The 26,730-nt window shown below is 44.1% G+C and overlaps 2 protein-coding genes across 7 annotated transcripts in view; both read left to right on the forward strand.

Annotated features, from left to right (window-relative positions):
* On the forward strand, positions 1 to 19,791 carry MCOLN2 (mucolipin 2). 4 transcript variants are annotated; one of them, XM_422368.8, is made up of 14 exons: positions 1 to 127; positions 1,986 to 2,145; positions 4,550 to 4,723; positions 8,181 to 8,325; positions 8,823 to 8,910; positions 9,081 to 9,177; positions 9,623 to 9,722; positions 11,174 to 11,289; positions 11,911 to 12,060; positions 13,682 to 13,783; positions 13,905 to 14,027; positions 16,180 to 16,386; positions 17,771 to 17,886; positions 18,990 to 19,791. In XM_422368.8, the coding sequence occupies exons 1-14, from the start codon at positions 78 to 80 to the stop codon at positions 19,024 to 19,026; spliced, it is 1,665 nt and encodes a 554-aa protein (XP_422368.2). In that variant the 5' UTR covers positions 1 to 77; the 3' UTR covers positions 19,027 to 19,791. The 4 variants fall into 4 exon arrangements, with proteins under 4 accessions (XP_422368.2, XP_004936703.1, XP_025008902.1 ...); XM_004936646.5 differs by lacking the exon at positions 1 to 127 and adding an exon at positions 165 to 403; XM_025153134.3 differs by lacking the exon at positions 1 to 127 and adding an exon at positions 1,021 to 1,141.
* Positions 19,039 to 26,730, forward strand: part of LPAR3 (lysophosphatidic acid receptor 3) — a 20,330-nt gene continuing 12,638 nt past the window's right edge. Inside the window, exon 1 of one of the 3 annotated variants that reach the window (XM_040704772.2) lies at positions 19,039 to 22,726. The gene's annotated coding sequence lies outside the window, so the exon portion shown is untranslated. Of the gene's footprint in view, positions 22,727 to 22,903; positions 22,934 to 23,025; positions 23,364 to 26,730 lie in introns of those variants that run through there. The other 2 variants (XM_046944587.1, NM_001113710.2) reach the window with 2 other exon arrangements.

The raw sequence follows: 26,730 nt of genomic DNA on the forward strand, positions 1-26,730 counted from the left end.
GGTGGGTTGTGCGGTTGGTGTTGGTCGTTCTGTAGCAGCTCTCGCCCGTCTCGCCGGGGGCAGCGCGACCCGCGGGCATGGAGATCTCCCTCAAGCGCCTGCCCGGTGGGCGGGCCCCCAGCTGCGGGTGAGAGGGGTCAGCGCGGCCCTGGGGTGGGGGGCGCGGGGCGAAAGCGGGCTGTGCCGTAGTGTGAGTGCCGCTGTACCGCGTGCTGCTGTCCTCACTGCTGTCCTGCTGGGGGCTTCCCGGCTGATCCGCGGGGGGAGCTGAGGGCAGCGGGGGGGTTCTCAGCTGCGCGCTGGGTGAAGCTGTGCAGAAGCGAAAGTTTGCTGCCCGTCAAGCTGCTAGAGTAGCTGCAGGGGCTTGAGAGTCGGCTTTGGGAAATCCCACCGTGTTCTTATGGTATGTATGTGAATCTCTAAGAAAATAGCCCTTGTCAGAAGGCTCGTTTGAGTTAAGGGCTGTCCCACTTTAGTTCAGGGGAGGATTTTTTCTGTCTTGGAGAAGTTTTGTCGCACTTTTATGCTTTAAATGTAAGTCAGACCCAGCTTAAGCCTGCATCCTCTTTCCCTCCCACCTGCTCCCGTTGCTACTAGCCTGGGTTGGGTCTTGCTCACCCATCATGCTCGCACAGCAGTGCTGCTTCTGCGTGTTGAGGAGAATCTGACACAGGGCAGCAGTTGTGGGGTGTCAGGGCTGGGTTACAATGCAAATGTGCCTTGCTCCCCAGAGAGTACTCCCAGCTACAATTATAGTATGTTTTTCTGTTAGATGGTCTTTTGTTTTTCTTCCAAGTTTCTCTCTTATACCGGGCTACCTTTAGTAATGCTTATTCTTTTCTTAAAAGTCTAAGTAGAGCTGCGCTCTTCGAGTTTTCTTTTTAAAAACCTTCCTGTGTTTTCCCTGCCTCAAAATCAAAGGCAGCCCAACTCCTCTTGTCTTTGCGAATGATTGATTGAAGGTGTAATAAAGATAACCTTTGAGATTCGAGTGTTAAGATTAATTTTCACTTCCTCCTGTGGGGGAACGGCACCGTGATGCCTCGGCTGTGTTCTGCTCATTCTCTTGCTGGGAGGCCGCTGGTCCTGGCAAACCACGTGTGCTTCGTGGCCTGCAGCTCAGGCAGTAACGCTCAGACAGGTGACAATAAAGAAGTGAAAATGCATTTGAAAGCTTGGAATGATATTTTTGATTTTTGAGCTGGAGAGGAAAGTGGTTACTTCTATGAAGCTCGGAATACAGGGAGCAGTTTGGCGGATGGCTTAATGGGGCTGAGAACCAGCATGCATGGCTGCTTCTGATGCGGTTGTTCTGCTTTAACTTCTCCCTCCCTACAACTGTTAACTGTTTGGTTCTGACCTTTGTGTGAGGTGGCGAAGTGCTGACAACTGCAGCCCTGGAAAAGGGGGTTGGAAATCTGGGAGAGGGGGGAAAGCTTTCAATGTGACATTTGGTTGGGAGGGAGAAATTTCCGGTGATTCTGGACTTCTACAACAGCCCTCTGTGCTTGTTCCTCTGATGTATGCGTGTATATATGACATACCTAGGTATTTAAATAAATATCTGTGATTTCAGCCCTTAAAATGGTGTGTCCCTAACACCGGTGTGCTGTGCTTGGCTTTTTTCAGCACTTGTTTCTGGTGGTGAAATGTGGGTAGCTTGGAGGGGTGCTAACAGCAGCCTCTGCTTGTCCCAAAGCTTCAGCTTTAAAAAGCAGGTAACAGCAGTAGCAAGACTACTCTGATGTGTTCTGTTTAATGACTGCTTCCTGGAAAATAGCTGTTTAAAAGTTGCTACAGTTGAATTATTTTGATGATGTGATTGAAGGGAAACGCATCTTAACTTCTGCTGTTCTAAGACAAAACACTGAAAACTCCACAGACCTTTAATGTAATGTGGTTGTCTAAGGAGAAACTGCAACATGAAGAAATCATTTGATGAAGCATCCTGCTGATTTCTAATTAACGTGTTGTTTATGTGGCAGAAATATGATGGCTCAGTCCGATTTAGATCTAAAAGAGACGGCTCTAAAAGAGGATTTGAAGTTTTACTTCATGAACCCCTGTGACAAATACAGAGCAAGACACCAGATACCGTGGAAGCTGGCTTTGCAGATTTTGAAGATAGTTATGGTGACCTCTCAGGTAATCTTTACCCCGTTGTTACTCTTAGAAAGTGTAGTGATGGCATGCAGGAGAAGCAGGCCTGTGGTCCTGCACTCTGCCATCCCCAGGTATTGCTTGCTGCTCCAGGCCTGAAAGAAAAAAATGCTGTGGAAGGCATGTATTGAAGGGGAAAAATAACATAAACTAAATCACAAATGCCTCCTGAAGGTTTTGGGGCAGTGTTTGACCAGCTATTTAGCTGTTTCTAAGGTAATGCTTTGAAACAAATGACTCATCCTTTCCACGAAATCCAGCGTGACCTTACCAAGTGTTTGCTGCCACAGCACTGCTGCATGCTCTGCTTCCTATTTCATTCATATATAACTGTTTCTCTGGGCCATTTCAAAAGGGATGGTTTTCATAATGCAGTCAGTAACATCAAGTGTAAGTGTTCAGTGTGAAAATGTCTGCCTGGTGATGGCTGGGCTGTTGAAATCAGACGTTCCTTTTGCTTCTGTGTTTCAAACAGTCCATGGACAGCGTAAGTAGAGGCAAAGGAGAGCAGGTATTTGAACAACATTGCTATCGTGGTGTGGTTGGTTATCTGGCAGTCCACGCAGAAATGCTGACTGGAGAGTGAGGGAAGCAAAACAGGACAAATGTGTGAGTAGGAAAATCTATCAGTAGTTTTTTTTTCTGGACCTTTGAAATGTAGGACACAGACGCCTGACACTTTGCAAGTATGGGTAAATATACAACTCCTTAAAACTCACTGAGTTAGAGGATTTCAGGCTGATGTTTGGCTTACCTGACAGGACAAAGCCTTACCCTGCTTATGTGACCCTGCCTTCTGCTGAGTGCTTCCACCCTGCAGATCCCTGCTGGAAAGATGGGATGAAGTCTTTGGCCTCGTTGCTGTGGGCCTGATGTCCCAGTGCAGCTCTGGGTGCAGGTTGGAATGGGCTATGGTGGTTGATCCTTTTTAGATATGATCAGATGAAAGATGAGATTTGTTCCAGTTGAAATATGGGACGTCACAGCTTCACAAGATCCTTCAGTAGACCTGCCCTAGCCTTAGGGTTAGTCCTGGGGAACGCACTGAAAGTGCTGTCCCAGCTACTCATGGCCCTCCGTGAGCAGAACAGTGCTCTTTTACTTCTGTCCCAGGGTGGAGAATGAGCTTTACTCAAAGCTGTGCTGAAACCCCCTGGGGAGTCCCCTGAGCAAACCCTGCTGTGTATGCTTGTTTTCTGTGTTACAGTTGGAAGACCCCTGATCCTTCTCCAGTTATCCTAAACAGAATGCTACAGACTCATTTGTAGTGCTCCGATAATTTTACAGTCATAAAGATGTAATTAATTTAGAAATTGGCTAAAAATTTGAAGGTTCAGTTCTTAATCTAAAGGTTACATATACCAGGCACTGCTGGCATCCCCTTTTCTTTGTCCTGGTCATGGCTTTGCTATGCACCCAGAAGGCTTTGGTCTAAACAGTACTGCTGCACACATCCCTTTAGCCTGTCCCCAGACTAAGTAATTACTGCCTAAGACAAAAGATGAAGAGTCCCAGTGAAGGGTGCTCAATTTCCATTACCTTGAGTGCAGATATCTGAAGTTAGTGGAGCTTGCTTGCTTGCTCTGCAGGAATTTGAGTTCGTGGTTCCCTTGCTTGCAGTTTCTCTTACTTCTTCTCTGCTTCTTGGAAACTCCATGCAGTAATATGCCAGTTTCACTTCACTTTAAGACCGGGATGAGAATTAGGTTTTTGGAGCCTGGGATATCCTCCAGATACTATGTTCATGAAGAAACTCTTGTTTGTAGATTGATTTCAGCTCCTAGACTGTTTATTTTCCATGGTGGATGGAAAGGGGGCATCCATACAGTTGGTCACTGCAAATCCTGAGGAGTAACTGCTGTCTGCTGCTGCCTCTTATAGCCTCCTTAAGCAGTGCCAGGCTCAGGGAGTGAGGCTTTTTGTTGCTCTGGGGTCCCATAGTGCTTTCCTCTAGCCGTGTGCCATGCTAAAGAGCTGCTAAGGAGCTGCTGCTGTCCTGGAGCAAAGCAGGGCATTTCTGGGCTAGAAGGCTGCTTTTCTGCCCTCTGCACCAACCACAAAAACTGTGGCAGATCCCAGTTAGAGCCGCTGGTCATGGATGCATAAAACAGAGCAGTGTCCAGCTCTCTGTTTAGTTGCTGCACTCTAAGTTCTGGAATCGGTTGATGTTGTTGATTTCTGTTTTTCTTGCTCAGCATATGGTAACCTTGACTTAATTAGACTTGTGGCCTTAATTAGTATTGTAAATAAGTAGATTCTCTGTTCCTGTTATAGCAGGATTCCAGTAACGTGCTCCCTTCTATTTCATATTTATTACACTCTAAAGTTGCTCCCGAAATGTTGCTGCTTCAACAGCATTCGAAACTTCAATTTGTATTTCTCTTGTCAGCTTGTCTTCTTCGGTTTGAGTAACCAGCTGGTGGTTTCATTCAAAGAGGAGAACACTGTTGCTTTTAAACACCTATTCCTGAAAGGCTATTCTGGTGTCGATGAGGATGACTACAGCTGCAGCATATATACCCAACAGGATGCTTATGACAGCATATTTTATGTTATTGATCAGGTAAGTGTATTTGTTTATAATGAGGAGTATTTAAGCTGATTATAATACTAGTAGATTTTTACTAAACCTCTATTTTTCGGTTTCCATTTGAATTTTCAACTTTGATATTTTGGTGAGTCCCCTTAGGTGGGTGTCACAAAGCCTGTGTGTAGATGTCTGCATTTTTGTCTCCTGGAGATGAGTCCAAGACAAAATTTTATTCATTTAGTGCTGAAATCCAGAAAGCTTGAAAGTCAGTCATCTTCCATGAACTGCAACCTTTGTTTAGGTCTTACTTTGAAGAGCTGGGGGCCTGGGTCTACCTATGCATGGTATTCAAAAAATTTTCTGCTTACAGCCACACTGAATCACATCTTTGTAGCAAGTGCCAGAGGCCTCAAACTGGGGAATATGGCTCTTTCAGGAATGTAGGGGGACTGGCCCTGGTTAAGGGCAGTGCTTTGAAGAACAGCTACTTTACAATTGTGGGAGGAAGGTGAGTAAATCTAGGGTGAAAATTCAGTGAATATTTTTATATTTAATTTGAGTTCATCCAAGAGTCATGAGATGAAAGAGGTTGTCTGTGTGTAAAACGAGACCGGTCCTCCTGCGTTTGGGATGGTCATAGGCCCAGGCCCAGTTCAAATGGCGTGAACACAAAGTAGCTCTAAACGGCCTCACCCTTCCCCTGCCCTGGGCCCAGTAGCACATGGGGATGCTGTGTGTGAAGGCTGTGCCTCCTTCTTAAATGTCCTCTCATATGGGGGCTCACTGCTGCTTGGATATTTGTAGGCTACAGCAGAACCAACAACAGATGCAAGGTATTTCTGCTGTGCTGGGCGAGGATAAAACTCTGTCTCCTGGTATATTAAAATGAATGTTGCAGTAGTTTTCTCAATCCTCCTTTGAATTCTCAATGTTGCTTCTATTTCTACTATACTGTTCTTACTTCCTTGCTTGCTTTCTCTTGCTTTCCTTCTTTTGTAGGCACTAAAGCTGAGATGAAGTCCAGATAGAAGACAAAAGAGCAAGAGTAGCTTTATATCCTCAAGGATGAGTCAGTGTGTGATACAGGCATCAGAAAAAGGTCTCGTCATAATATATCTGTGTTGTATAAATGCAGATGAGTTGTTTAAGGAGCTTAAAAAATTGTGTGATCTGGGTTATTTAGTGGCCTGTGCTGTTCCCAAAGCTTATTACTATGTGTAAGTCTTTAAAAACTGACTTCAAGTGAATATTGAATGGTGAAGGACAAGTAGATGGATGTGGTATTATAGAAGATTATAGTAACACACAGCTATTTACAACTGGAGTTGGAAAAGCTTGGTGAATGTTAGGCTTATGCATGTATTACTGGGATATTTTCACACTTGGTAGGGATAAGAAAAAAACAGCGAACTTCTGCACTTGGAAGAGTGCACAGCTTTCCATACTTCTGTGTTTGGCCCAGTTTGGGAGCTTTTGCAATGAAGAAGCCAGTGGAGTGGCTGTGTGCACCCAGCTGCACAGTGGGTCTGGGGGACCAGGGTGCTCTGCTCATTGCTCTGTCCTGGCTGTTTAGAAATATAACAGTGGAGATTTTGCTTATACTGTTCTACAGTGCTTATTGGAAGTGGTGTGTGCAAGTCAGAGCCAGGTGTTTCCTTGTCAGAGAGATGGGGCCTAAGAACATGTGTGAACATAGAGACAGCTGCTAGATTCGGTGATTTGGAGATGCCATGAGAGGGATGTGAAGCAGTGGTTAATGGCTGTTTCTGTTCACTGGACCTGCCTTAATCAGATTTGGCTTCCTCAGTGTGAGTTATGGTCATATTCTGATTGGGTATGGAGGGTGGCTTTTCCTCCTGGCTGTCCAGACGTACTGGGGATTGGAGGCAGCAATGTAAAGCAGAGCACTGCATGAGAACAGTCCTTGGACATGCCATGTGCAGTTGTTAGTGACCACTGAGTGGTATTATGTGATGGGCCAGAGGGGAAAAATTCCCTTGGGAGGAAGGAAAAAGTGCCGCAGCAAGTGATGTGTATTAATAAAATTGGTGTTTAAGGGGGAAAAAATATAATTTGTATCAAAACCAGCTGAACAAAATCCTTAAGAGAAGGGAAGCCTTGTCTGACTTCCCAAGTTTATTTATCCTGAGCCTCCTGGAAAGATAAATGCATCTTTCAGAGCTAACCAGTGCTGTGTGCTGCCCTGAGCTCTTTTGCTTGGTGAGGTAATTATTAAAACCTAATGAATTACTAGATGTTTATGCTTCCTTCCTTAAAGGGCCCCTGGTCCAACTGACTACTCTTGCATTCTGCCAGCTGGTGCTGAGATGGGCTGGCACGTGGGCCTGTCTCTGAGCTGCTCTGAGCTAGGTTTCCACAATGGTTACTGTTTTTCGGTGGATCCATGCGTGGAGAATGCTTGACTTGACACTGCTGTATTTACTTGCATTTCTAGTCCTTGTTTTTAAGCTCCTATGAAGAAACTAGCACAGTAATGCCTTCCAGGTGACTTGAGCTGTATTTAGAATAGGGGAGAAGGAAACTACCTTCTTCACAGATACGCTTTGAGTTGCCTCTGTGCCTGTGTAAAGTGGGCAGGTTAAATTGTTTTTGGAGGCTGCCCAAGCTCTGTGCATGCTCCATGGTTGCAAGCTGTACAGTGAAGGCTTCACTTTTCTGTAGTCACACAGGGCATAGCTTTGATTTTGCTCTTGGAATGGGTTTTATGGACTAAAATGAAAACCAAATTGGGTTGTATGTGCTTCCAATCCCAGCCTCCTCACAGAGGCAGTCATAATTCGGGTACATTAATCTTCTGCCTACTGTGAGATGGTTGCTTTAGCAGAGGGATTACTGTGGAAGAGGAGTGGAGCTCTGCAGATTGCTTACTGGTTATTTAGGCCTTAACGCTGAGTCATAACAGGCCACGTGAGTCTTGAAATTTCCTAGTGTTGTACTTTTAACTGGCTGTCACACTGGCATTTGAGTTGAAGATAGAAAAATAATTTAATTTATACAGCACCGGATTTCTTAAAATGCGTTGAATTTTGAACTAAGCATCTTGAAGTTCCAAGTGATGTGAAAATGAACACATTCCCTCATGAGCTGAATTCATAAGATATCCCTGGTGTCTGTGTGGTTAGTTGCAGGACTGCACTCAAGTTCCTCCCAGACATCAGACATATTAATAAAACTTGTGTGGTAAATGGCCAGCAGACAAGGGGTAGTCTCTTCTTTTTGCAGGCAGCCTGGTGGGCACAGACACCCGGCCTCTGTGTAACCAGCAAACCAAGTATTGCTTCTTAGTGGGCAGCAGTCTTAAGTTTCCAGAATCTATTCTTTCACACAAGTCTTTAAGTTGAGAGGCTTTTTTTTAATTATTATTTCTTTTTATGCAGAAGTTACACTGATAAGTAACTGTAAGCTGTTGTCTCTTGCAAAAGGGCAAGCATCTCTGTTAACTTCTGCTGCCATGTTGCTTTTAAACCAGTACAGACAATTAAAGAACATATCCCTGGGGACACTTGGCTACGAACATGATGGATCAGGCTTAAAAATTTGTAAACAACAGTACAGGAAAGGTGGGATGCTTCCTTCCAATGACAAGCCAAACATAGACGTTTCTACAGAAACAGGTAAGATACCATTGTACTAAAAATTGTCTTATTGTGAAGTATTTAAATTCTAGTGCTATCCTAATGGCTTTTTTTTTTTTTTCCGTGAAAATGACAGGAAAATTAATGTGTGTTTTCCTCCTTCCTTGCTTTCTAGGAGGCTGTTCAGCTGTCAGTGTTAGCAGGTTGTGGGGTTTTTTTTTCCCCTGTTTGTGGGATGTTGTTTGTTTTGTGTTTTGAATTTCCATCCCCTTTGAAATGTTCAAATATAGATCTCTGGACACAGGTAGGGCTGTAACTTCAGTGGGTTGGTGTCCTACCACCTCGTGGTGCAGGGGCTTTGCTGAAGCTTCTCTCCAACTGCTGTGCGGTCCCCGGAGCTGGGGCCTTGTTTGAGTATTTGTTTGATTAGGACCTGTGATTAAATCTGAGTGTCTCAGTTTTATGCTTCTTTCTAGGTTAAATTCTGGGTGAAATTTTTGACATCACATGTTTTCTTTATTTTTTTTTCCTCACAGACTGTATTACCTTAAAGCCCCAGGAGCTGGCCGGTAAGAACACTGAAGTGAAGTTGAACTCTTCATTCTTCAACCTTGAATTTTACAGGTAAACCAGTTTGGAGGGGAAGGGGTCGGGGGGTGGAATGTTTGGAGGATTCTTTTTCCACTTCTATATAAATTGGAGGGATTTGGATTTTTTTTCGTTTTCTGCAGTTTCTGTGCTTTGTGCATTTGTATATCTGTGTGTGTATTTATACACTTCTTAAAAACATTCAGGCTTATACAGGTTAAAATCTCCTTCAAGCTGAAAGGTGTTGCCCTACAAACAATCCATGCCCGTGAATTGCCTGACTGCTATGCATTTCAAAATACTGTGAGTATAGAGTATGACACTTCCAACACTGTATATATAATCAGAGTTTAGGGGCCCACAAGCATCTTCGTTATGTCTAGACTGCAAGGGAAAAGCAGTTGAGCATGTCCTGGTCCTTACTTTCCTCTTCTTACCTGAGGCTCTTCAAGATGTTTCCATGGGCCAGTGTTACTTCCAGCTGGTAATTTCATAGCCTGAGAAGAGGATACGTAGTTGTTAGCTTTCTAAAGGTTAAATCTGATATCTGACTTCTTGAAACATTGCTTTTGTCCTTTTTGAGTATATATTCTCAAATTGCCTACACTGTTCATGGTGATAGCTTTCTTAAAACCTACCTGACTAACAAGTACTGATATCAAACACACTATGTCAGAACACTTAACAAGACTTGTGTTATAAAGTAAATTTTGCTGGCCTTCTTTCTGATGCACCTTTATGTTTCCAGATTACTTTCAACAATAGAGCTCACAGTGGAAAAATCAAAGTCTATTTTAATAGTGATACTGATATTCAAGAATGCAAAGACTGGCACATACTTGGTTCTGGTAAGTATGGTGCAAACTTATTTGTGATGGCAGTGTTGTGCATCTTTTCCCATCATTTTCCCTGCTGTGAAAGAGTCGGTCTAACAAGACTGTCTCTGTACTGCTCATCCTGCCCACCCGCTGCCCCTACAACAAAAAGCCTTGCATAATACAACTCATTACCTCCTTGTAATTACGTCTTGGAAAATAATTCTTTTTTTTGTAAGGGTATTGAGCTTGCAGTCATCTCTGTATAGTGGTGTGTGTCAGCATCAGGCTCTGTCTGGAAGGAGGATTTTAATTGTTCTGTTGCTCTGAGATTATTTGAATAATTCACTTTAATGTACTAACAATGATAAATTCCCAACTGAAGGCTCATACAGTTTTAAGAAGTATCTCTCTGAGTAATTGAAGCATGCTATTTCTGAAGTTTTTACTTTTTTTCCCCTCTGCTGTGGTTAAGTTTAATGATATATATTAGCAAGGATGATATCTACACTGTATTTCTATTGTTAAGGCTTTATCTGATAGCTGAGGCTTGGGTACTAAAGCCTGTTTCACAGGAATAGCTGTATTGTACTTTATGCAGCTACTTCTGTAAACTTGCTGTAAGGGATTGTGGCAGAGTGATAATTTACTTATGTCCTGTATAGGATCTTAGTTAATGGCAATGTCGAATAGCTTGCTTTTTGCTTGGCCAAAGCCAATGTTTCTCTGATAATAGCATGTTGAACTGATATTAGAGTGGTATCTTGTAGTATGTTCTGAATAACCACCAAATGTTCTGGTGTGCATCTATGTACAGTGATTTCTTGGCAGCACTCTTTCAGCTAGCTGTCTACGGTAGTTTATTTACATGTAGTAACCAGCTGAAGGCCCATGCATAACTCAGTAATAAAGTCAAGCTAAAACACTATTTACAGTGATTAAAAGCAATTGTTTTAACCATACCTTGTCTAGTTTCACAACACAGATGTTGAACTGGTAGGAACAACTGAGAGTGTAAACTAAGGAAAAGGTATGCCTTGGGTTCTAAACCTGTGTAGGAAGAACAGTGCAGAAAGTCAAACAAGTTTCTGACTGCAGGTCAGGGCATGAGAAATGAGGTGGGATTTCTTCCTGTTTGATTGGCTTTTAAGGATGCTGAAGTGTGTTTACCCAATGTAAATACGTGGCACAAAGATGGACGGATGGCCTTAATGGAAAAAAAGGATGTTTGTATTAATATAATTTTTTTTAATTATACTTTTTTTAATTTTGAAAAATGCAAACGTGCTTTTCATTCTTGTGACCCACGTAATTCTCAGGTAAACTGTGCTCCAGACATATTGGCTCAGGAAGGAATATCTTTGAACCCCATTACTTCATGGGAGAAGAGTGTTTAAATGCAAAATAGGTGTTGTTTTGTAACAATATGTGCTCAAAGAGATGTGACAAAACGAAATCTATTTTATTTCCTTGACTTTTTACAGTGCTCCAGAAAAACAGTTTGTACATTCTAGTTTTTGATGGATTTGTCATCTTAAATTGCTTAGCATCTCTCATCCTCTGCTCGCGGTCCGTTGTTCTTGCCTTGAGACTACGACAAGTAAGTGTAGTGCTCATAATCCCAGCGTTCCTTTTCTCTCTATCCTGTTTGCTAGTTTTGTGTAGTAATGTTTTGTGGAAGTGTCTGTGATGAACAGTTAATGGCAGAAATTAGTTTTACTTCAGGTTGTGTAATACTGTAATGTGAACTATTACATTGGCTCTCTTGAGGGCATTTGTTCTTGAGCAAAAAGAACAGGTGAGAGCAGATAGTATGGTGCGGGAGGTGACATTGTTGGCTCTACTGGAAGTGAGAATTGCCTTATAGCTGTGTTTGAGCTACAGTTAATTCTTATTTTACTCTTCTTGGGGGTTGATAAGAACTGCTTATGAAGAAGGTTGAAAAGAGGATACCAAGCCATGGCTAAGTTAGTAAGGATGAGTTACAAAGTCAGCTGTCCTGTGGAAAGTTAGTTTTCACTTATCTAAACCAGTTTTAATATTTTTTTCCCCCGCTTCATTTCTGTTGCTATTGCTGATGATTTTTAGGCTATTATTCCAGCAAATACTGTGGGCAAAAAGTGGGTATGTGAATACTGGGCATTGCTACAGTACTGGGGCATCTGTACATATTTTTCTTGTGAGGAGACCTGTAACTGAACACCTAAATGCTTCTCAACAGAGATTTGTTAACTTCTTCTTGGAGAAATACAACCGTTGTGTCAGTTACACTGATCGCATGGAGTTCATAAACGGTTGGTATGTCCTGGTAATTATCAGCGATGTGATGACAATCATTGGGTCAATCCTAAAAATGGAGATAAAAGCCAAGGTGAGAGGTGCTTTAGGTAAAGTCCTAAACTCGTTAGAATCAAGTGTAATGTGTTTTAACTTGGACAAATGAAAGTGAGCTGCAGCAGTCACTTGTCATCTTGTTTACTTTTTGTTAGCTCTTATTTCTATATCTATCATTGATAGCTGTACAGGCAGATAGATATCTGGGGCTTTGTGTGTTTATCACTTGACACTTACTTTGTATGTAGCATCGAACTCTTGGGCTTATGCTTTTTTCTGAGCACTTCTTTTATGGGTGATGATTCTGGGTCCATCCATCAAAAAGGATATATGAGCATTAATGAATACTGTGTTGGGCTTTTCTGACTAATAACTGATTTCAGTTCCCTTTCCCCAGAGTATTTCAGCAAGACCATGTCAGCTGTCTAAACCTCTTATTTCCACAGTGCTAAATCCCCCTAATCCCTGGTTTAGAACTTCTGGGTAGGCATTTCCTAACTAATAGCCTTGCGTTATCTTATTCCTGTAAGAATCACAGGATGGCTTAGGTTGGAGGGGACCATAAAGATCATTTAGTTCCCACCTTCTGCCATGGGCTGGGTTGCCACCCACTAGATCAGGCTGCCCAGGGCCCCATCCAACCTGGTGTTGAATGCCTCCAAGGATGGGGCACCCAAATAAAATCATAGAAGTAGTCGTGTGTATTGCACAGGGAAGTCAGGAGTCATCCCCTCAGGTAAAACAGGTCTGTTTTCTGAGGTTAGAAACATGGCTATTATAGCCTGTGGTCCTGGCCTGCCCAAACTATGGGCACAGCCACTGTCAGCTGCTAGTCCTTGACCTCCAGATCTGAGCTTGCTAATATTGATGTGTTCTGTCTGTCTAGCAGCTTCTAGCTTTATTGGAAAAACTGTGTCAACAATTCACATGTTTACAAAACCTCATATTCTGGGAAAAACGGGGGGTAGTGTGCTCTTGCTGCTTCATGTGTACTAATGCTCAAAGGGCAAATGCTCAGAGTGGCTGTCAGAGGAAGCGTGTACCAATGTCCAGCTTTATGGTGAGGTGGGGATGAGGGTGGGAAATCTTGGTGGGTACCATGTGCTTATTGTCACCAGTTCTAGCCTTCTGCTAAGACCAACTGCAAATAGAGTTGGTTATAAACACTGCTGGTAGTGAAAGTGATGTTCTAGTTTGAAACAGCTGGCAACCTGTTCAAAGCTGTCAATGCTTACAGCACAGATGGGACTTGTAGTCCTGGGGTTCACTTCCCATTTAAATGATGGCTCACCTACTAGTTGTCAACAAGCTCTCATTCTCTATTAACGGTGCACATTAGCCTCTTAAAAATGAAATATTTGGGATATCCAGGCCAGTTTTAGAACTGTACAGTAACTGAAATAAGGGCTCTGGTTCTTCTGGGCTTCATGCAAAACTTCAAGAGTATTGGTGTAGTTGTGCTTCCATGTACGGCACTACTGTATTTGGGTGGACTCTCTAAATAAAATGCAACTTGTTCTGGTCTGATTTTTGTGATGTGGCAACATGCTTTCAATATTGGGCTGCCCTGCTTTATTTGTCTGACCTGGTGAAACTTCATCAAGCTGACATACTTGTTGCTTTGTAACGTGATCACCTGCTCTCTTTGGATCCCTCAGAACCTCACAAGTTATGATGTCTGCAGCATTTTACTTGGAACATCAACTCTATTTGTCTGGGTTGGAGTCATCAGATACCTGGGATATTTTCAAACTTACAACGTAAGGCTGAAATAAAATATTCAAGAATTAAATTTTATCTGTCACTCTTATTCAAATTGTATCACGTTATTCACGTGTAACTTTTTTTTCTCCTTCTCCTTTTTTCCACCCTAACTTGTAGGTGCTCATTTTGACTATGCAAGCATCGTTACCCAAAGTGCTAAGGTTTTGTTGTTGTGCTGGGATGATTTATCTTGGCTATACTTTCTGTGGTTGGATTGTATTGGGACCGTATCATGAGAAGGTATGTCAGCAGTATTATTTCTTTGCCCGTCTAACTGGGTATATGTCTCTGTATTGCTCCTAGGTAGAAGTTTAAGACCTGTTTCTGGTGTGCTTGTGTGTGTGTGTATGTTTTGTTGTTGTTAGAAGCTCTGCAGGGGTCTGTGTGGGGCTGGAGGTGCGTTGCTCTGTTCTCTTTCGCCCTCTTCTGGTAATTCCGGTGCATTTGGGATGAAGTTCACCGTTACCATTTCTGGGAATCTCACAGACACTTCTTCCAAATTTTTCCCAAGCAGTGGAACTTCAGCCACTAAATCTTGACTCAAACGGAGGAATGACTTCTTTTTTATGTGTTTACTTTGCTTCCTGTGAGGGTACGTCTTGTTTGCTTGTTTAGACTTTATATCAATGTTTGCCTAGGGCATTCCTCTTCTTGTCAGAAACCCAAGTACAGTAGCAAAGCTTTGTATGTTTCACAGTACGTGCAAAAACAACTGTAAATTTGGGGTTCTTTTCATGGTTGATGCTGAATGGGACTCTTTGGGGGAGGGAGAAAGGGGCAAAAAAGGACAGATTGCTAACGTGATAAATTCTAACTATCCATTAATGAGTAACAAATGTATGACTTACTCTTAGGTTTTTTCTGCTTACACACTGTGTAGTAACAAAGATGCACATTGCAGTGCCTGCTTCAGCTTCTCGTACCCCCGGAGTTCAAAATCCTCAAACTTGGTGTAATTTTCTTTTGAGAAACATAAGTGTTCAGTCTGCGTGTATTTCACCTTGATAGCAATGCATTTCTCTGATATGCTATATGCTGTAGAATTATTTGTAATGATAGACTAATTTCTTTATGAGAGACATAGCACAAATGCTGTTCTTCCTACTTCCCTGCAATTTCTGCAGCAAGTACACTGGTTACCTAAGCAAAAGGAAGCATAGTTAATAATATACTTATCCATCTTTCACAGGTCCTTGTAGAGAGAAGCAACTGTAGTTCTGCAGGATTTTGGGTGTAGTTTATGAATGCTTCTGCATAGCTCCACTGGAAGGCAGTGTGGTGCTGTGCAGTCTGGTGAGGGGCAGGCAGCATGCTTGCTGTGCAACCTGTCCCTTCTGAGCTGTGCACGTACAGAGCAGAGAAGGTCTATACGTGTCCTCAGAGATTCTGCAAACCTTAGTTCAAAACCACAAGTATGGCAGAGTTTGCTTTTTAGTAACTCCCTCCCTTCTGTTACTGAGATCAAGGAGAGAGCAAAAATCCTGCTCACAGTGCAGTGACGATTTGGAGGGCTTGCAGGTGAGCTCTCCTTAGCAGGCTTCACTTTGGCATCAGAACTCAGCGGTTGCTCAAGAATTACACATGCCATGCCCCTTGTCTTCCTAGATACAGTTGTGCTGCTGGGTCTCGCAGTACATTTAAAAATAAAGGATTTAAGAGAAAGAAAATAAGGAATGGTAAGACCAGACCTGTTGTTCTTGTGCGATAGTATGTTTTCCTTATAAGCATATGTATCTTGACATCTTGGTTTCAATATAGGGCTGTAACTGAAGTGACTGTAGTCACGTTACTTCATCGGTGAAGGCAATGTTTTAACGTTGTGCACTAACTCATGTTGGCTGACAAAGTATTGCTAACAGGCTTGGTTATTTGCAGAGGCAGAGGGGAAGTGTACTTATCTGGTTGTTGTTTACAATTTAGCTTCAGAGCATGGGAAAGAGGAATCAGGTATTTGAGATAATGTCCCTGAAGTGAAACCATAATTCCATCCAGACAGTTCCTCAGTCTCTGTAAATTGTAGCTATGGCTCAGAGGGCTTTCTGAATAACAGAAAGCCCTCTGAAATCTAAATAACTGATCACCACAGAGAAAATGTATTGGCTGCTTTACCTGTTGAGCATCGCAGGGTGTTCCTTGAGAAGAAATCTTATATTTCTGGTGTTGGTGTAAAGTGCTCAGAATTGTGTAGCAGCATAATCGTGGTTATTGCTGACATTTATGTTTCAGTCCGAATGTGCAGAAAACAAACAAAGTATGGCAGCGTTGGAATGTTTCGGCTGGCTTTTTTTTTCCTGCTTAAAAAAATACCTTTGTAATAACACTTTCATCTTCCCTTTAATCTGGATGAGTGATTGTCGAATTCTAACATGACTTTGTGTTCGTTATCTTCTAGTTTGAAGACCTGAACACAGTAGCTGAGTGTTTGTTTTCTTTGGTCAATGGCGATGACATGTTTGCAACGTTTGCTCAAATCCAGCAGAAGAGCATGTTGGTGTGGATATTCAGTCGGTTATATCTGTATTCCTTCATTATTCTGTTTATATACATGATCCTCAGCCTTTTTATTGCTCTGATCACAGACGCCTATGACACCATAAAGGTAAAACATCTGTATTCTATTGCATTTCTAACCAGCTTCATATTCATTCTTGTTCATCGCCCAGCACCGTAATATCCAGCATTAATTATGATGACTTGTTAGCATATTAAAATTGTGTAGCTTAGCCTGGGATGATTGGGTAACCATCCAAGTGACTAACCAATAACTGGCTTGGGAAATCATCTGTAATGTGTGCCCCTGTCTTGTACTTCCTGCTGATGCTTCTAAAAGGTAATAGCTAATGGAAACATAACTGGAAGGTGTTTGAAAGATGAGAAGAAAGAATCAAATTGTAAGTGTGGTTACACAGAGCTGAGTATGTCTTGTTTGGAGTCGGTGTTTCTTCTCATGGCACCCGAAGCTGAGTTTGAGAAGGGTTTACTGGTGTCTGTGAGAAAAGCTACTTAGCAGGAGTGTGGTTAGGGCCAAACAGGTAGCTCTAAACTTGTGCAGGTATCCAGACGGGGCTCCTGTGCTGCTTAGGAATGTGTTTTTTTGTTTTTAAACAAAAAAAAAAAACCCAAACCAAGAGCACTACTCTGCAAGGTAAGTTTGTGCCATCTATCTTCCATCTATCTTGGGTATAAACTGGCTAAAAGTGGAAAACGGGAGTTTTCATTTCCTTTGGTTCTTGTTTTCTGCTGCTGGTTCCCCTCTTGTTCCCAGTAGCTGCAGTAACCAAGGGGAAGGCAAATGTGAAAAGTACTGTACGGGTCTTAAGTTAGGTAAAGAAGCCAGCAGAATAAGGACAGGTCTGAAATGAACCATAGTTTAAAGAACGAGCAAGAACTCCATTTTTCTAAGCATCTCCAAATACTGCTTAACTGTCTGTGCTTCTGAGTTTATTGGATGCTCTGAACTGCAAAATAGTTGTTTACTGTTGCTTTTTCCCCTGAGCACATCATGTGTATCAATAGGGAAACATTTCAGTATGCTGAACCAATGTTTTGCAGAGCATTTCCTATGCACAGTGATGCTGAACATTCACAGTGGGGCCTTTGGAATCCAGAACTGCAGTTTCTAGTGAAAATGAACCCAGTGAGCACAGCAGCTAATGGGAGCAAGAGAGAATCAATGCAAGTATGGCTCAAGGTTGCTTGCTTGGTCTCACAGACAGTAAACAAATATAAAAGAGATTCTGAGCAATGTGACTTTTACATCACTTTTAGTTTGCTCTGTTCCCACTACATATATGGTGTTTATGGATGGAATTGCATTTTTTTTATTCTTACAGCATATTAAACTAGTGAACCAAATAGCATCTGGTTTTTGTACTCTGGAAGAGACAATTTACAGAGAAGAACATTTATTGCATGGTAACAGGAAGAATGTTTATTGCCTGGTAACTTCCTATGTGTTGTAAGCAACATGCTTTATTTTTCAGAAATACCAACAGAGTGGGTTTCTAGCAACAGATCTACACGAATTTCTAAAAGACTGTGGCAATGTTTCTTACAGAAAAGAACAGACTTCCATGCCTTCTATTTGCTGCTGTAGAAGGTCAGTTGGGTGTTTCTGTTACGTGTTATCCTCACAAGTACACCAGTTAGCTTCTCACTGCAAAGTCCTTTTACACAAACGTTGGTGCGCTTGGAATTCTTCCCATGGAATACATGGACTCTGTTATCCCTCTTGTGTTCTACTTTGTGTTAGATCTTTAGAGTGCTAATGGTGAAAGGGAGCTTATTGAGTTTAAACATATTTAAAGTGTTCAGCTCATACATAAATCACTGTGCAGAAGCCGGTGGAAGTTGATCGCAGGAAGGCAGAGCATGATGTGGAGTTGCTAAGAAGTCAGGAGCAAATGAAGTCTTTGCAGCTTGGGGTTTTGTCAGTCTTCTGTTTCTAAATAGCTTTTCCACCAGGCTGGGGGAAGTAGCAGACAGCAAGAGGATGTGATTCAGCAAGGGACCTGTACTTACTTCCAAAGCTCCGTTATGTTTGTGAGGCAAACATCATCTGTCAGAGTGTTGGAAACGCTGAACTCAAGGCTTTGGAGGTCTTAGTGAGGGTCCTTGGTGAGATACAAAGGTCTCCTCTGAAATTCATCAGGTGTGGAAATCTATTCTTTAATTCAGTTTCTGAGGAAATCTAATACACCTCTGAGTGCCTGACTACTTGTGTGCAGAATGGCTGTGGGCACAGCCCACCTGGCAGGGAAGCCAAGGCTATAGGAGAAGGAATAATGCTGAACGTGAAAGCTTTTTGAGTCCTATCTAGTGTAACAAAGCCTTCTGCTCACATACTGAAGCTTTTGTGAAGTACAGCTTCATCCTTTGATGTACTCTGGCAGAATGCTAGCAAGGTATGGCTTCAAATTTCACATCCAATTTGCTGTGCAAGATTATTATCTACTTGAGCATAATAAATGTGCTTTACTGCAATATGCTGCAGTGTGTGGTAAGGGCAGAAGTTTGGTAGCTGGAATGCAAGTAGCTTTTGCTATTGTAACAGTTTTCTCTTTGATTGTCAACATACTGTGTGTGTGTTGAGAGCTGTATCCTGAAACTGGGAGAGCATAGGGCAGAATGTGTAAAACTCATCTTGACTTCTGCATGTGTAAATGCTTCCTATTCCTTACTGAGTGAATTTTTGTTTTGCAGACGACAAAGTGATGACAATTTAATACTTATCAATTGATGATTATGCATTGAAGTTCACCACTAATATGTGCAAAGAAAGCATAGCTATGTGGAGAAAAACAATTCTCCAAATTGCAATGAAACCCATTATCTGGACCTGCCTCACTGTGAACAGACTGATCTTAATTAGCTGAGGTGCTGGGGGAAGAAAAGCCACTGATGTGACATCAGCTGGCTGACCAGGATGAGAGCCCAGAAGCTTTGTTTGGAGGAGAGCTGTCAAGAACTGCATTCATACCCTGAGTTCTGTCACATTAAAGAAGACCGATCTTTGAGAAGTGTCTGTGGGAACTGTGTTTGCTAATCACCTCTAAGAGGAAGGAAAGTGGTGCAGAACCAACAGTTCTTCTTCATAAGGAATATATGAATGACATTTAAAAGTAATTCCATAGTAAAAACCAAGCAACCAAAAACCCCACATATAAAAGGTGGACTATTGACAAGAAGGGAGGAAGCATTCACTTCTCTTTAAATGATGCGTTCAACACTGAGACTGTAATTAGCACAATTTGTTACCTTGAAATAAACTTCTGTAAAACTATAGAGCTGCACAGAAGTGCAAAGTAATTGCTGTTTTGCTGTTCTCCCTTTTGTAAACGTTTTAAGGTCATTTATGGATCACAGTCTTTTCTTAACAGTTTTTACTGAAAAGAAATTTGTTGGTTTTGTTTCGTTGTTGTTGTGAGGCTTCTTTATGGTGCTATTTTGCCCACAGTATTTGATGTAAAGTGTGTCTAAATTAAACTTTCTGCTTTGATTATAAGTAATTTTTTTTTGCGTGGTTAGAATCTTCCATGGAAGGCATACTTTAAAGAATGATGAAAAGATTATTTATTTCAATTTGCTTGTGAAAATACTGTTCTACTTGTGTGAGTAAGACTGGTGGCAGCTTGGTTTAGGGTAGAAAGGAAATGATGCTGGCAAAACTTGTACAAAAGCCTTACCTTCCTGACAGCTGCTTTGTACAGAAGACTCATCCTCAAAATACTGCCTGTGTTCACCTTTGCCATCTGGCAGGAAGAAGAGTCTTAGAGAGGACTTGCTGGGAGCTTGTCGTGTAATAAGTTAATGGTAAGAAACTCACTAGAATTTGGTAAATTCATGCTCATTTACAGGTAGTAAAAAGAACTAAAACACAATGATTGAAAAGGAAAGACTTGCTAATGGTGTTGTCCGAAGCTTCTGCTCTTGTTGACATCACTGCTGGTTTACCTGCAGTAGGTAAGGCCCTAGACATAAAAGCCTGACTTGCTGCCTTTGAGCAAAGGTATGAGAAGTTCAGTAACATTTCTCTTGATACAGTTAGGCACCCTGGGTGGGACACGGACCCAGAATTGCTGGTATAGGAAGCCAATGCCTTATCCATTCAGTAGTGCTCCTATGAAGCCTATAGTGGGCATATGATGGAAGAATCCAAACGAGCTGCAGCCTTCTCAGCTGTAATCACCTCTGAGCTCTACAGATGTGATTTTTGGTTGTACTGTAGACTGGCCAGGACCTGATACAAAAGGTAGGAGAGAAAATAATTTGTGCAGCTCTAAGGAAGGATGCACGTTGTAAAAGTCTGAAAACTATTGAGGCTCTAGAATGTGCAAGCCCTTGGATGCTTTTCTTTGGTCAGATAATGATCCTAGTGTTTGTGTAACTTGCTCCTTCCCTGCAGGAAGTAAAGGCAGCTTCAGGCTGAACTGGAGCTTTCTTCTGTCCATGTGGCAGCTGTGCCTTCTCTCTGGTAGAGATCTCAATGTACTTATATTTGGTCTAGGATGTGGTTAAACACGAAGCCTGAGAGCAATTGTGTGGACAAGCAGCACTGTGAGTTACTCCTCCTCACTTTTCCTATCTAGGAAAATGAGTTACTTGTTTGTCATCTCTTGGAAACCAAGAAAGATGCCCACTGTGTTATAAAGGAGCTTGCACCTTTCAGTGCACCCCTCCTCACACCAAACAGTTGGAATTGCTGTGTGCCTGTTTCTATGGTTGGGAATAATCAGCAGAAACCTCATGTAGGTCTTCAGTGAATGGAAGCGTTGGACATATGATGTGTTGAAGCAGTACATCCAGCCCCACCTGTAAGCTGGTTAGCTATTGCTTCCGTTGTGTTACCCTGTGTGTTTCTACAAACAGAACAACAAGAAGCACTTTGAGATGTCTGTAACCTGTCTCTGAGACTGTAGCTGTCCCTGTTCTTGGCCAGCACTGGATCTCCACCAGCTACACCCAGTGCCTGTTGCCATATGTAGACTTTTGGAGGGCTCAGATCCAGCAGTGGGAAGAGCTTGCTAAGAGGAAGTGAGCTCTGTGGATCAAAACTAACTCTGACTGGGGCTGCTCCTTACTGACCTGTATGCAACTAGGTAAAGGCTTCCTTGTGAGGGAGTCTGCAGGGAAGTCCTCAGGGGGCTAGGGTACCTATTATCAACCACAGGAATGTAGAAAACACTTATCATTCTTATTGCTTTTCAGGTTTAATTTCTATAATGCAATCACAAAGCTTTCTTGTCCTGTACTGACTCTCTTTTTTTTCCCCCTCCCCTTTGTAAAACATATGAGCTACTTGCTACCTACATTACTGTTTCAGCCCACCCGTATTAGAACAGATCACTAATGTATTTTAGAAATCAATTTGTCTTCACCACCTGGTTGGCTTGTTTTTGTTTTCTTTTTTGTTTTGTTTTTTTCCCTTGCTTTTCTCTTGAAAGAAAGCTAAGAGCCAGTTATTGGAGCTCCTCATTGGCTCTCTCTTCTGTGAAGGTTGACCTTAACAGGAAATCTGGCACGCATTGGCTCCTAATTCTGTGCGTTAATACAGAAATTCTGTTCTGTTCTGAATCCCACTGCTGACTGATGGGTGGTGCCACCCGGCTGTTAAGGGGTAATGCGCTGTAATGGAAGCAGGACCTGAGCATAGGGTTTTGCAAAGGGCCCTGAAAGCGGGCTCTTAGCTCTGGCTGCATTATATGTGATGAGCTTCTCGTTCCCAGGGAACAAGTCTTTAAAAGGAGAGGAGCAGAAAGGAAGGCAGTGAACAGACAGACCTGGAAGCAAAGGGCAGGAGGGAACAGAAGAGAGCTTCCCAAGCCATCTGCAAGGTGAGCATTCAGTAAGGGGGGAACAGTGTGGGGTAAGACTTCAGGCTCTTATATTGGGCTCTTTTCTTATTTTGTTCAGAAGGGGAAACTGCTGTGGTAGAGGTGGTGTGTCATGTTAACGTGGGGCTCCACCTATGTCTAGAACTGTAGTATTTATGCTGTACTTGATACCGGGATGTCTGAGAAATTCTGTCATTCTGTGACTTTTTGTCAGCGCTCCAGCAGCCACATGCATGGCCCTGTGCACCTGGGCCACGTGCCTGCATGTGGTGAATCACATAGGTCCCAGTGCTGCCCACAGACCCAATGGCACCTACACTGGCTCTTAGTTTGTCCTTCGTGGTAAAGCTGTGGGCCAGCTCCTGCATGCCGGGATGATGCGAGCCTTATGCTTTCTGCATCACCTTGTTGGGTATGGGATTGTGCTGTTCATTGGTTCTTATACAGCTGCTATAAACCCATCTACGTTTGATGCTGGAGGGAAGCGGGCTGTACGCCTCTTGGTGCTGTCCCCAGCTGCTCGTGGAAGTCAGCGCTGCTTCGTTTGGGTTTTGCTGCCGTGTTTCCCACAGCGTGAGAGCTGTCTCAGCCGCCGCTGGGCGCCGGGTATGTCGAGGGGCTTCAGCGGGTGGTGGGAGGCCTCCCCTCAGCGCCCCCGGGAGAACGCGCAGCCATACGTTCCACGCCGGGGTGCTCCGTACGAGCGGCGCCCGGGCCGGGCCGGGGCCGGGCGGCGCGGGACGGGTTAAGGCAGAGCGGGGCGGGCGGCGGGCGGGCGGCTCCGGGCGGCGGGCGCGGCTCCGGAGGCTGCCGGTGAGTTCCAGCGGAGCCGCGGCACCGGGCAGGGCCCCGGCACCCCGCCGGGCCGGGCCGGGGGGCGGGAGGGTCGCGGGGCCGGAGAGCGGAGACCGGCAGCGATGGAACGGCTCGGCTGCGGGCTGCATCGGCTTCGGGATCTGTGAACCACGCTTCACGTAGCGGGATAGAGCAGCGCTTTCTGCGGTCTTATCAGCTCTTGGCTCCGGAGTGCCCGCTGTCCTTCGCTGGGAGCGGGACGGAGCGGCTCGGGGCTGCCGGCGGGGCGCAGAACGATCCGCACACGCCGCGGCCGCCCCGTGCGCTCGGGCTGTGACACGGCGCGGCGGCAGCGGCAGTCCCACGCACACGTGCGGCCCCGCAGGTGTCACCCGGCTCTGCTCACCTCTGGATGTGTACCGCGTCGTGTCCCGCTGAGGCGCTGGCAGTAAGTATGGCGTGCGGATGTCTGCCGTGCTCTCTGAAGTTATTCTCTCTGAAGGTATGGGCTCGAGCTGTGTGATGCTCTGAGAAATGAATGACTGTTGTTTTGCACGGCTACTTCCAGTCGTTTTTGCATTAAGGGGAAGAAGAAAGGCCGTACCTTCGTGTTTCCACCTTTTGTGTGAGTGTGCATCGGTCTGTGCTCCCTTCTGCAAAGTGAGCCCAGGAAAGGGCAATTCCTGTTACAGGCTGGTGATGTGCGTTGGTCTAGCTTGCTTCTTTGAGCATATGTGGTTTCTTGCATGTTCCTGTGGTCTTCTGAGAGGTTTAGCAGGAAGCATGATTGAAAGTGAGTTCTATGGTGGAAAAACTCAATTTCAATTCGTTTGTCTGTGTGCTGAAAACGAGCTAAAATGAAAGAAGCACAGTCAGAAAAGATGTAGTTTTATCTCAAGTAAAGCTGGTGGACGCGTTTGGCTCTTTGCAGAACAGCAGGCTGCAGCTTCAGGGCAGCTGAGCCGCCTGGGTCCTCTTCTGACCACTAACCTCTTGAAAGCACCCCCTGGCATAGCCCTTATGCTATCAGGTAACAAAACATAATCTCTGAAGTATAGGATATCAGAGAGAATATATCCTACAGAAGCAGTTGGTCTCCAAGATTCATATATCTGGATGAATTCTGCTTGTTTATAAAGCAATTAGGTCCACTTGCACGTGTCTAGCAGGTATGTTTCAGAGCCCATCATCCCTACTGCTTCGAGGGAAGCGTGTGCTTGCAAACCGGGGCTCTGAGTCTGTTACCTGGTCAGATACAGGCAGGTGGCCTTTTCTAATCAGCAGTGGGCTGAGAATGAAAAATGAAAGCTCGCTTGATGGTGAACGTGCTGAAAGGGTTTGCGTGTCCAGCGTTTGAGTTCTGTGTGATGGGCTACAGAAAATGAATCTGCTGGTGATCGGTTTGCTGGCGAGAAAGGTCTAGAGAAATGGCCAGCTTAGTTTAGAAGCAGAGCAGGTATTCCTAGGAGCATGTTTCACATCGGGAAGGCTATCTGAACGGTTTTTAAATACTTTAAAGTGCTGTGTCTGTTTCCACATTATAGGATGACCTGCCAGCTCCTTCCAGAACCACACATAAAGGAGACTTTAAATGAAAGCTTTGCAGTGAAGTTTTTAGTTTGGACTCCATATATAGATTTAGTAAACCATAATTTCAGAAAGTCTTAAATTACCGAAGTCTGAAGTCTAAACCTGTGGTAACTAGTGAGTTACTTGGTAGCTGTCCCAAACAACTGCTTGTCGGGATCAGAGCTTTCAAAAAACCATGGCAGTGGGGTGGCTGTGCTGGAGGCACGCCAGGAGATGGATGCTGAGCTTTGCCAGGACTCGTGTAGGTGCCCTCATGCTTCCCAGCCTGGCTGTCCTCAGAGCTGGCAGCAGCTTGCAGGGCACCAGCACTGCCGCAGGCATGCACAGGGTGACACTGCTGTGTGCAGTAGTGATTTCCAGCCTCTTATCAGTCTGTGCGTACAAGGCGCTGTGGTCCGTGGCTGGCGGTACTGCTTCCCATCGTTGCAGTTTAAATATTTAGTTTTGAGGTCTTAAAGTTTTGGTAGGTTTAATGCTTTTCTTAAGACTCTTTTGTTTATACCCTGCATCCTGCAAACAACAATAAGGCCATTGGATGACTTACGAAGCCTTAAGCTTTTCCACCACCTAACGAGTCACTGAGCATAGAAGTAATTCAACGAGAAATTCTTTATGTCTCAGAGATGCAACATGCCTATAGACTTCTCTTGGCTTCCCTCATCCCATCCTTTCCCACTTCAGTCCAAACTGTGATGCCATTAAAACGGGCTGTTCGTGTATGCAATGAGAACCCTGGTGAAAGTCTGAGCGTTTCCATCAGGTTAGCATTATGGGAATGAAGCAGGAGTGGAAATGGATGTGGCATTCTGTTCTCCTTATCTTGGTCTTCAACTCCCTTTTGAATAATATAGTAATGCTACTTGTGTACGCTCCATCTGTTCTTGCAGTCAATTATCTGAAGTTATGAAGAAAAAAAGCCAACCACAGCCAGAAGTGGGTTTCTGTAGTAATAAGTTCTCCGTGTTCAACAGCATGCTCATTAAGCTTTAAAACTTTACAGTAAGGTTTTTCCATCTCCTAGAGCTGCATTAAAAGGGATGGATTTTAAAGCTGTGATCTTAGTGCCTTGAGAAGTGGGGCCGTGTGGCGTATTGTTCCAAGCACAGGCAGTGCCCACAGAATTTCCTTCATAAACCAAACTTAAAATGGTTACTTCTGGGATAATTCGTCTCTGTAAAACCTGCCAAATGAGTGTTGGCTTCCACCGCATCCTCTAATGGTACCAGATAAAAAGTCTTTGGTTTAGAGTCTGAGGTGCCCGTGGATAACATTATGTTCCCTGTGTGTCACAAACTGGCTTGACCGAGAATGGGGATTTAAGGAATATTTTCCTTTTCATCCATTTCTCTGAACTGATTTTTGTATAATAGCAATTAACTTTTAAAGACAGTTCAGAGTGAAGTGAGAGCTTACCTCACCGGATTCCTTCTTACAGTTACAGATTAACATTTTTGGCTTGGGTTGCGTTACACACCCTTGTCAGCATTGGCATTTCTTTCTTTTTAAGCTGAGGTAACCTGAATGGGTTTCTTGGGTTACTGTGCAATCATTTGGCCGCGTTGTTTCCCTCCGTGGCCATGCATGCGTTCAGGGCGTGGAGTGGAACACACAACTGCTTCCCTTGCTGGGCGGGCGATCTGGTGCTGCTGCTGCATGTGGTCTGCTGCCTGCCTTCTGCCTTCTCTGCGGAGCAGGGCAGGAGGAGCTTCTCTGTGACGGAAGAAACAGAAGCGTAGGGGAGCCAGCCAGGAGGAACCAGAGGATATCTGGGGTGTCCTTGTCTGCCTATGGGGCATAAGTGCTGCCTTGCGGGGTGGTCTGCAGGCACCCGGAGTCCCCTGGGCTAGTGTTGCTGCAGGGCTGTCTGCTGCCTGTGGGATCTCTGTTTTAGCTTCTCGTGCACAGGATATGCAGATGGGCTGCTGCTGCTGCATGGTGTTTTCCGGAAGCAACAGTGCGGGTGCAGGACCCAGAGCTGCTTGCCTCCTTTCTCTGCCTGCAGTGCCTGCAACACACGTATACCAGCATGACCAGCCCTGTGTGCCTGAGCTGCTCTATGATCAGTCCCGAGGCATCTGCCAGGGCTCTGCCCTGCTGTGGCCTGGGGCACTGCTCTGCCCCTCTGCAGCCCAGAGCACACCTCACCTGCTCCTCACAGCCTGTCTGCTCCTGTCCTGCTGCCCTCACACAGCAGTGGGGCAGCAGCTTCTCATGTCCCCAGCTGA

This window comes from Gallus gallus, chromosome 8 (genome assembly GCF_016699485.2).
Source record: "Gallus gallus isolate bGalGal1 chromosome 8, bGalGal1.mat.broiler.GRCg7b, whole genome shotgun sequence".
Taxonomy (NCBI): domain Eukaryota; kingdom Metazoa; phylum Chordata; class Aves; order Galliformes; family Phasianidae; genus Gallus; species Gallus gallus.

What these genes read in the sequence shown, in the direction of transcription:
- MCOLN2 (XM_422368.8), top strand. Translation starts at nt 78, where the DNA reads ATGGAGATCTCCCTCAAGCGCCTGCCCGGTGGGCGGGCCCCCAGCTGC. An exon ending in TATTTTATGTTATTGATCAG is followed by an intron (nt 4,724 to 8,180) that starts GTAAGTGTATTT and finishes CTTTTAAACCAG; the next exon opens with TACAGACAATTAAAGAACAT. An exon ending in ACGCCTATGACACCATAAAG is followed by an intron (nt 16,387 to 17,770) that starts GTAAAACATCTG and finishes TTTATTTTTCAG; the next exon opens with AAATACCAACAGAGTGGGTT.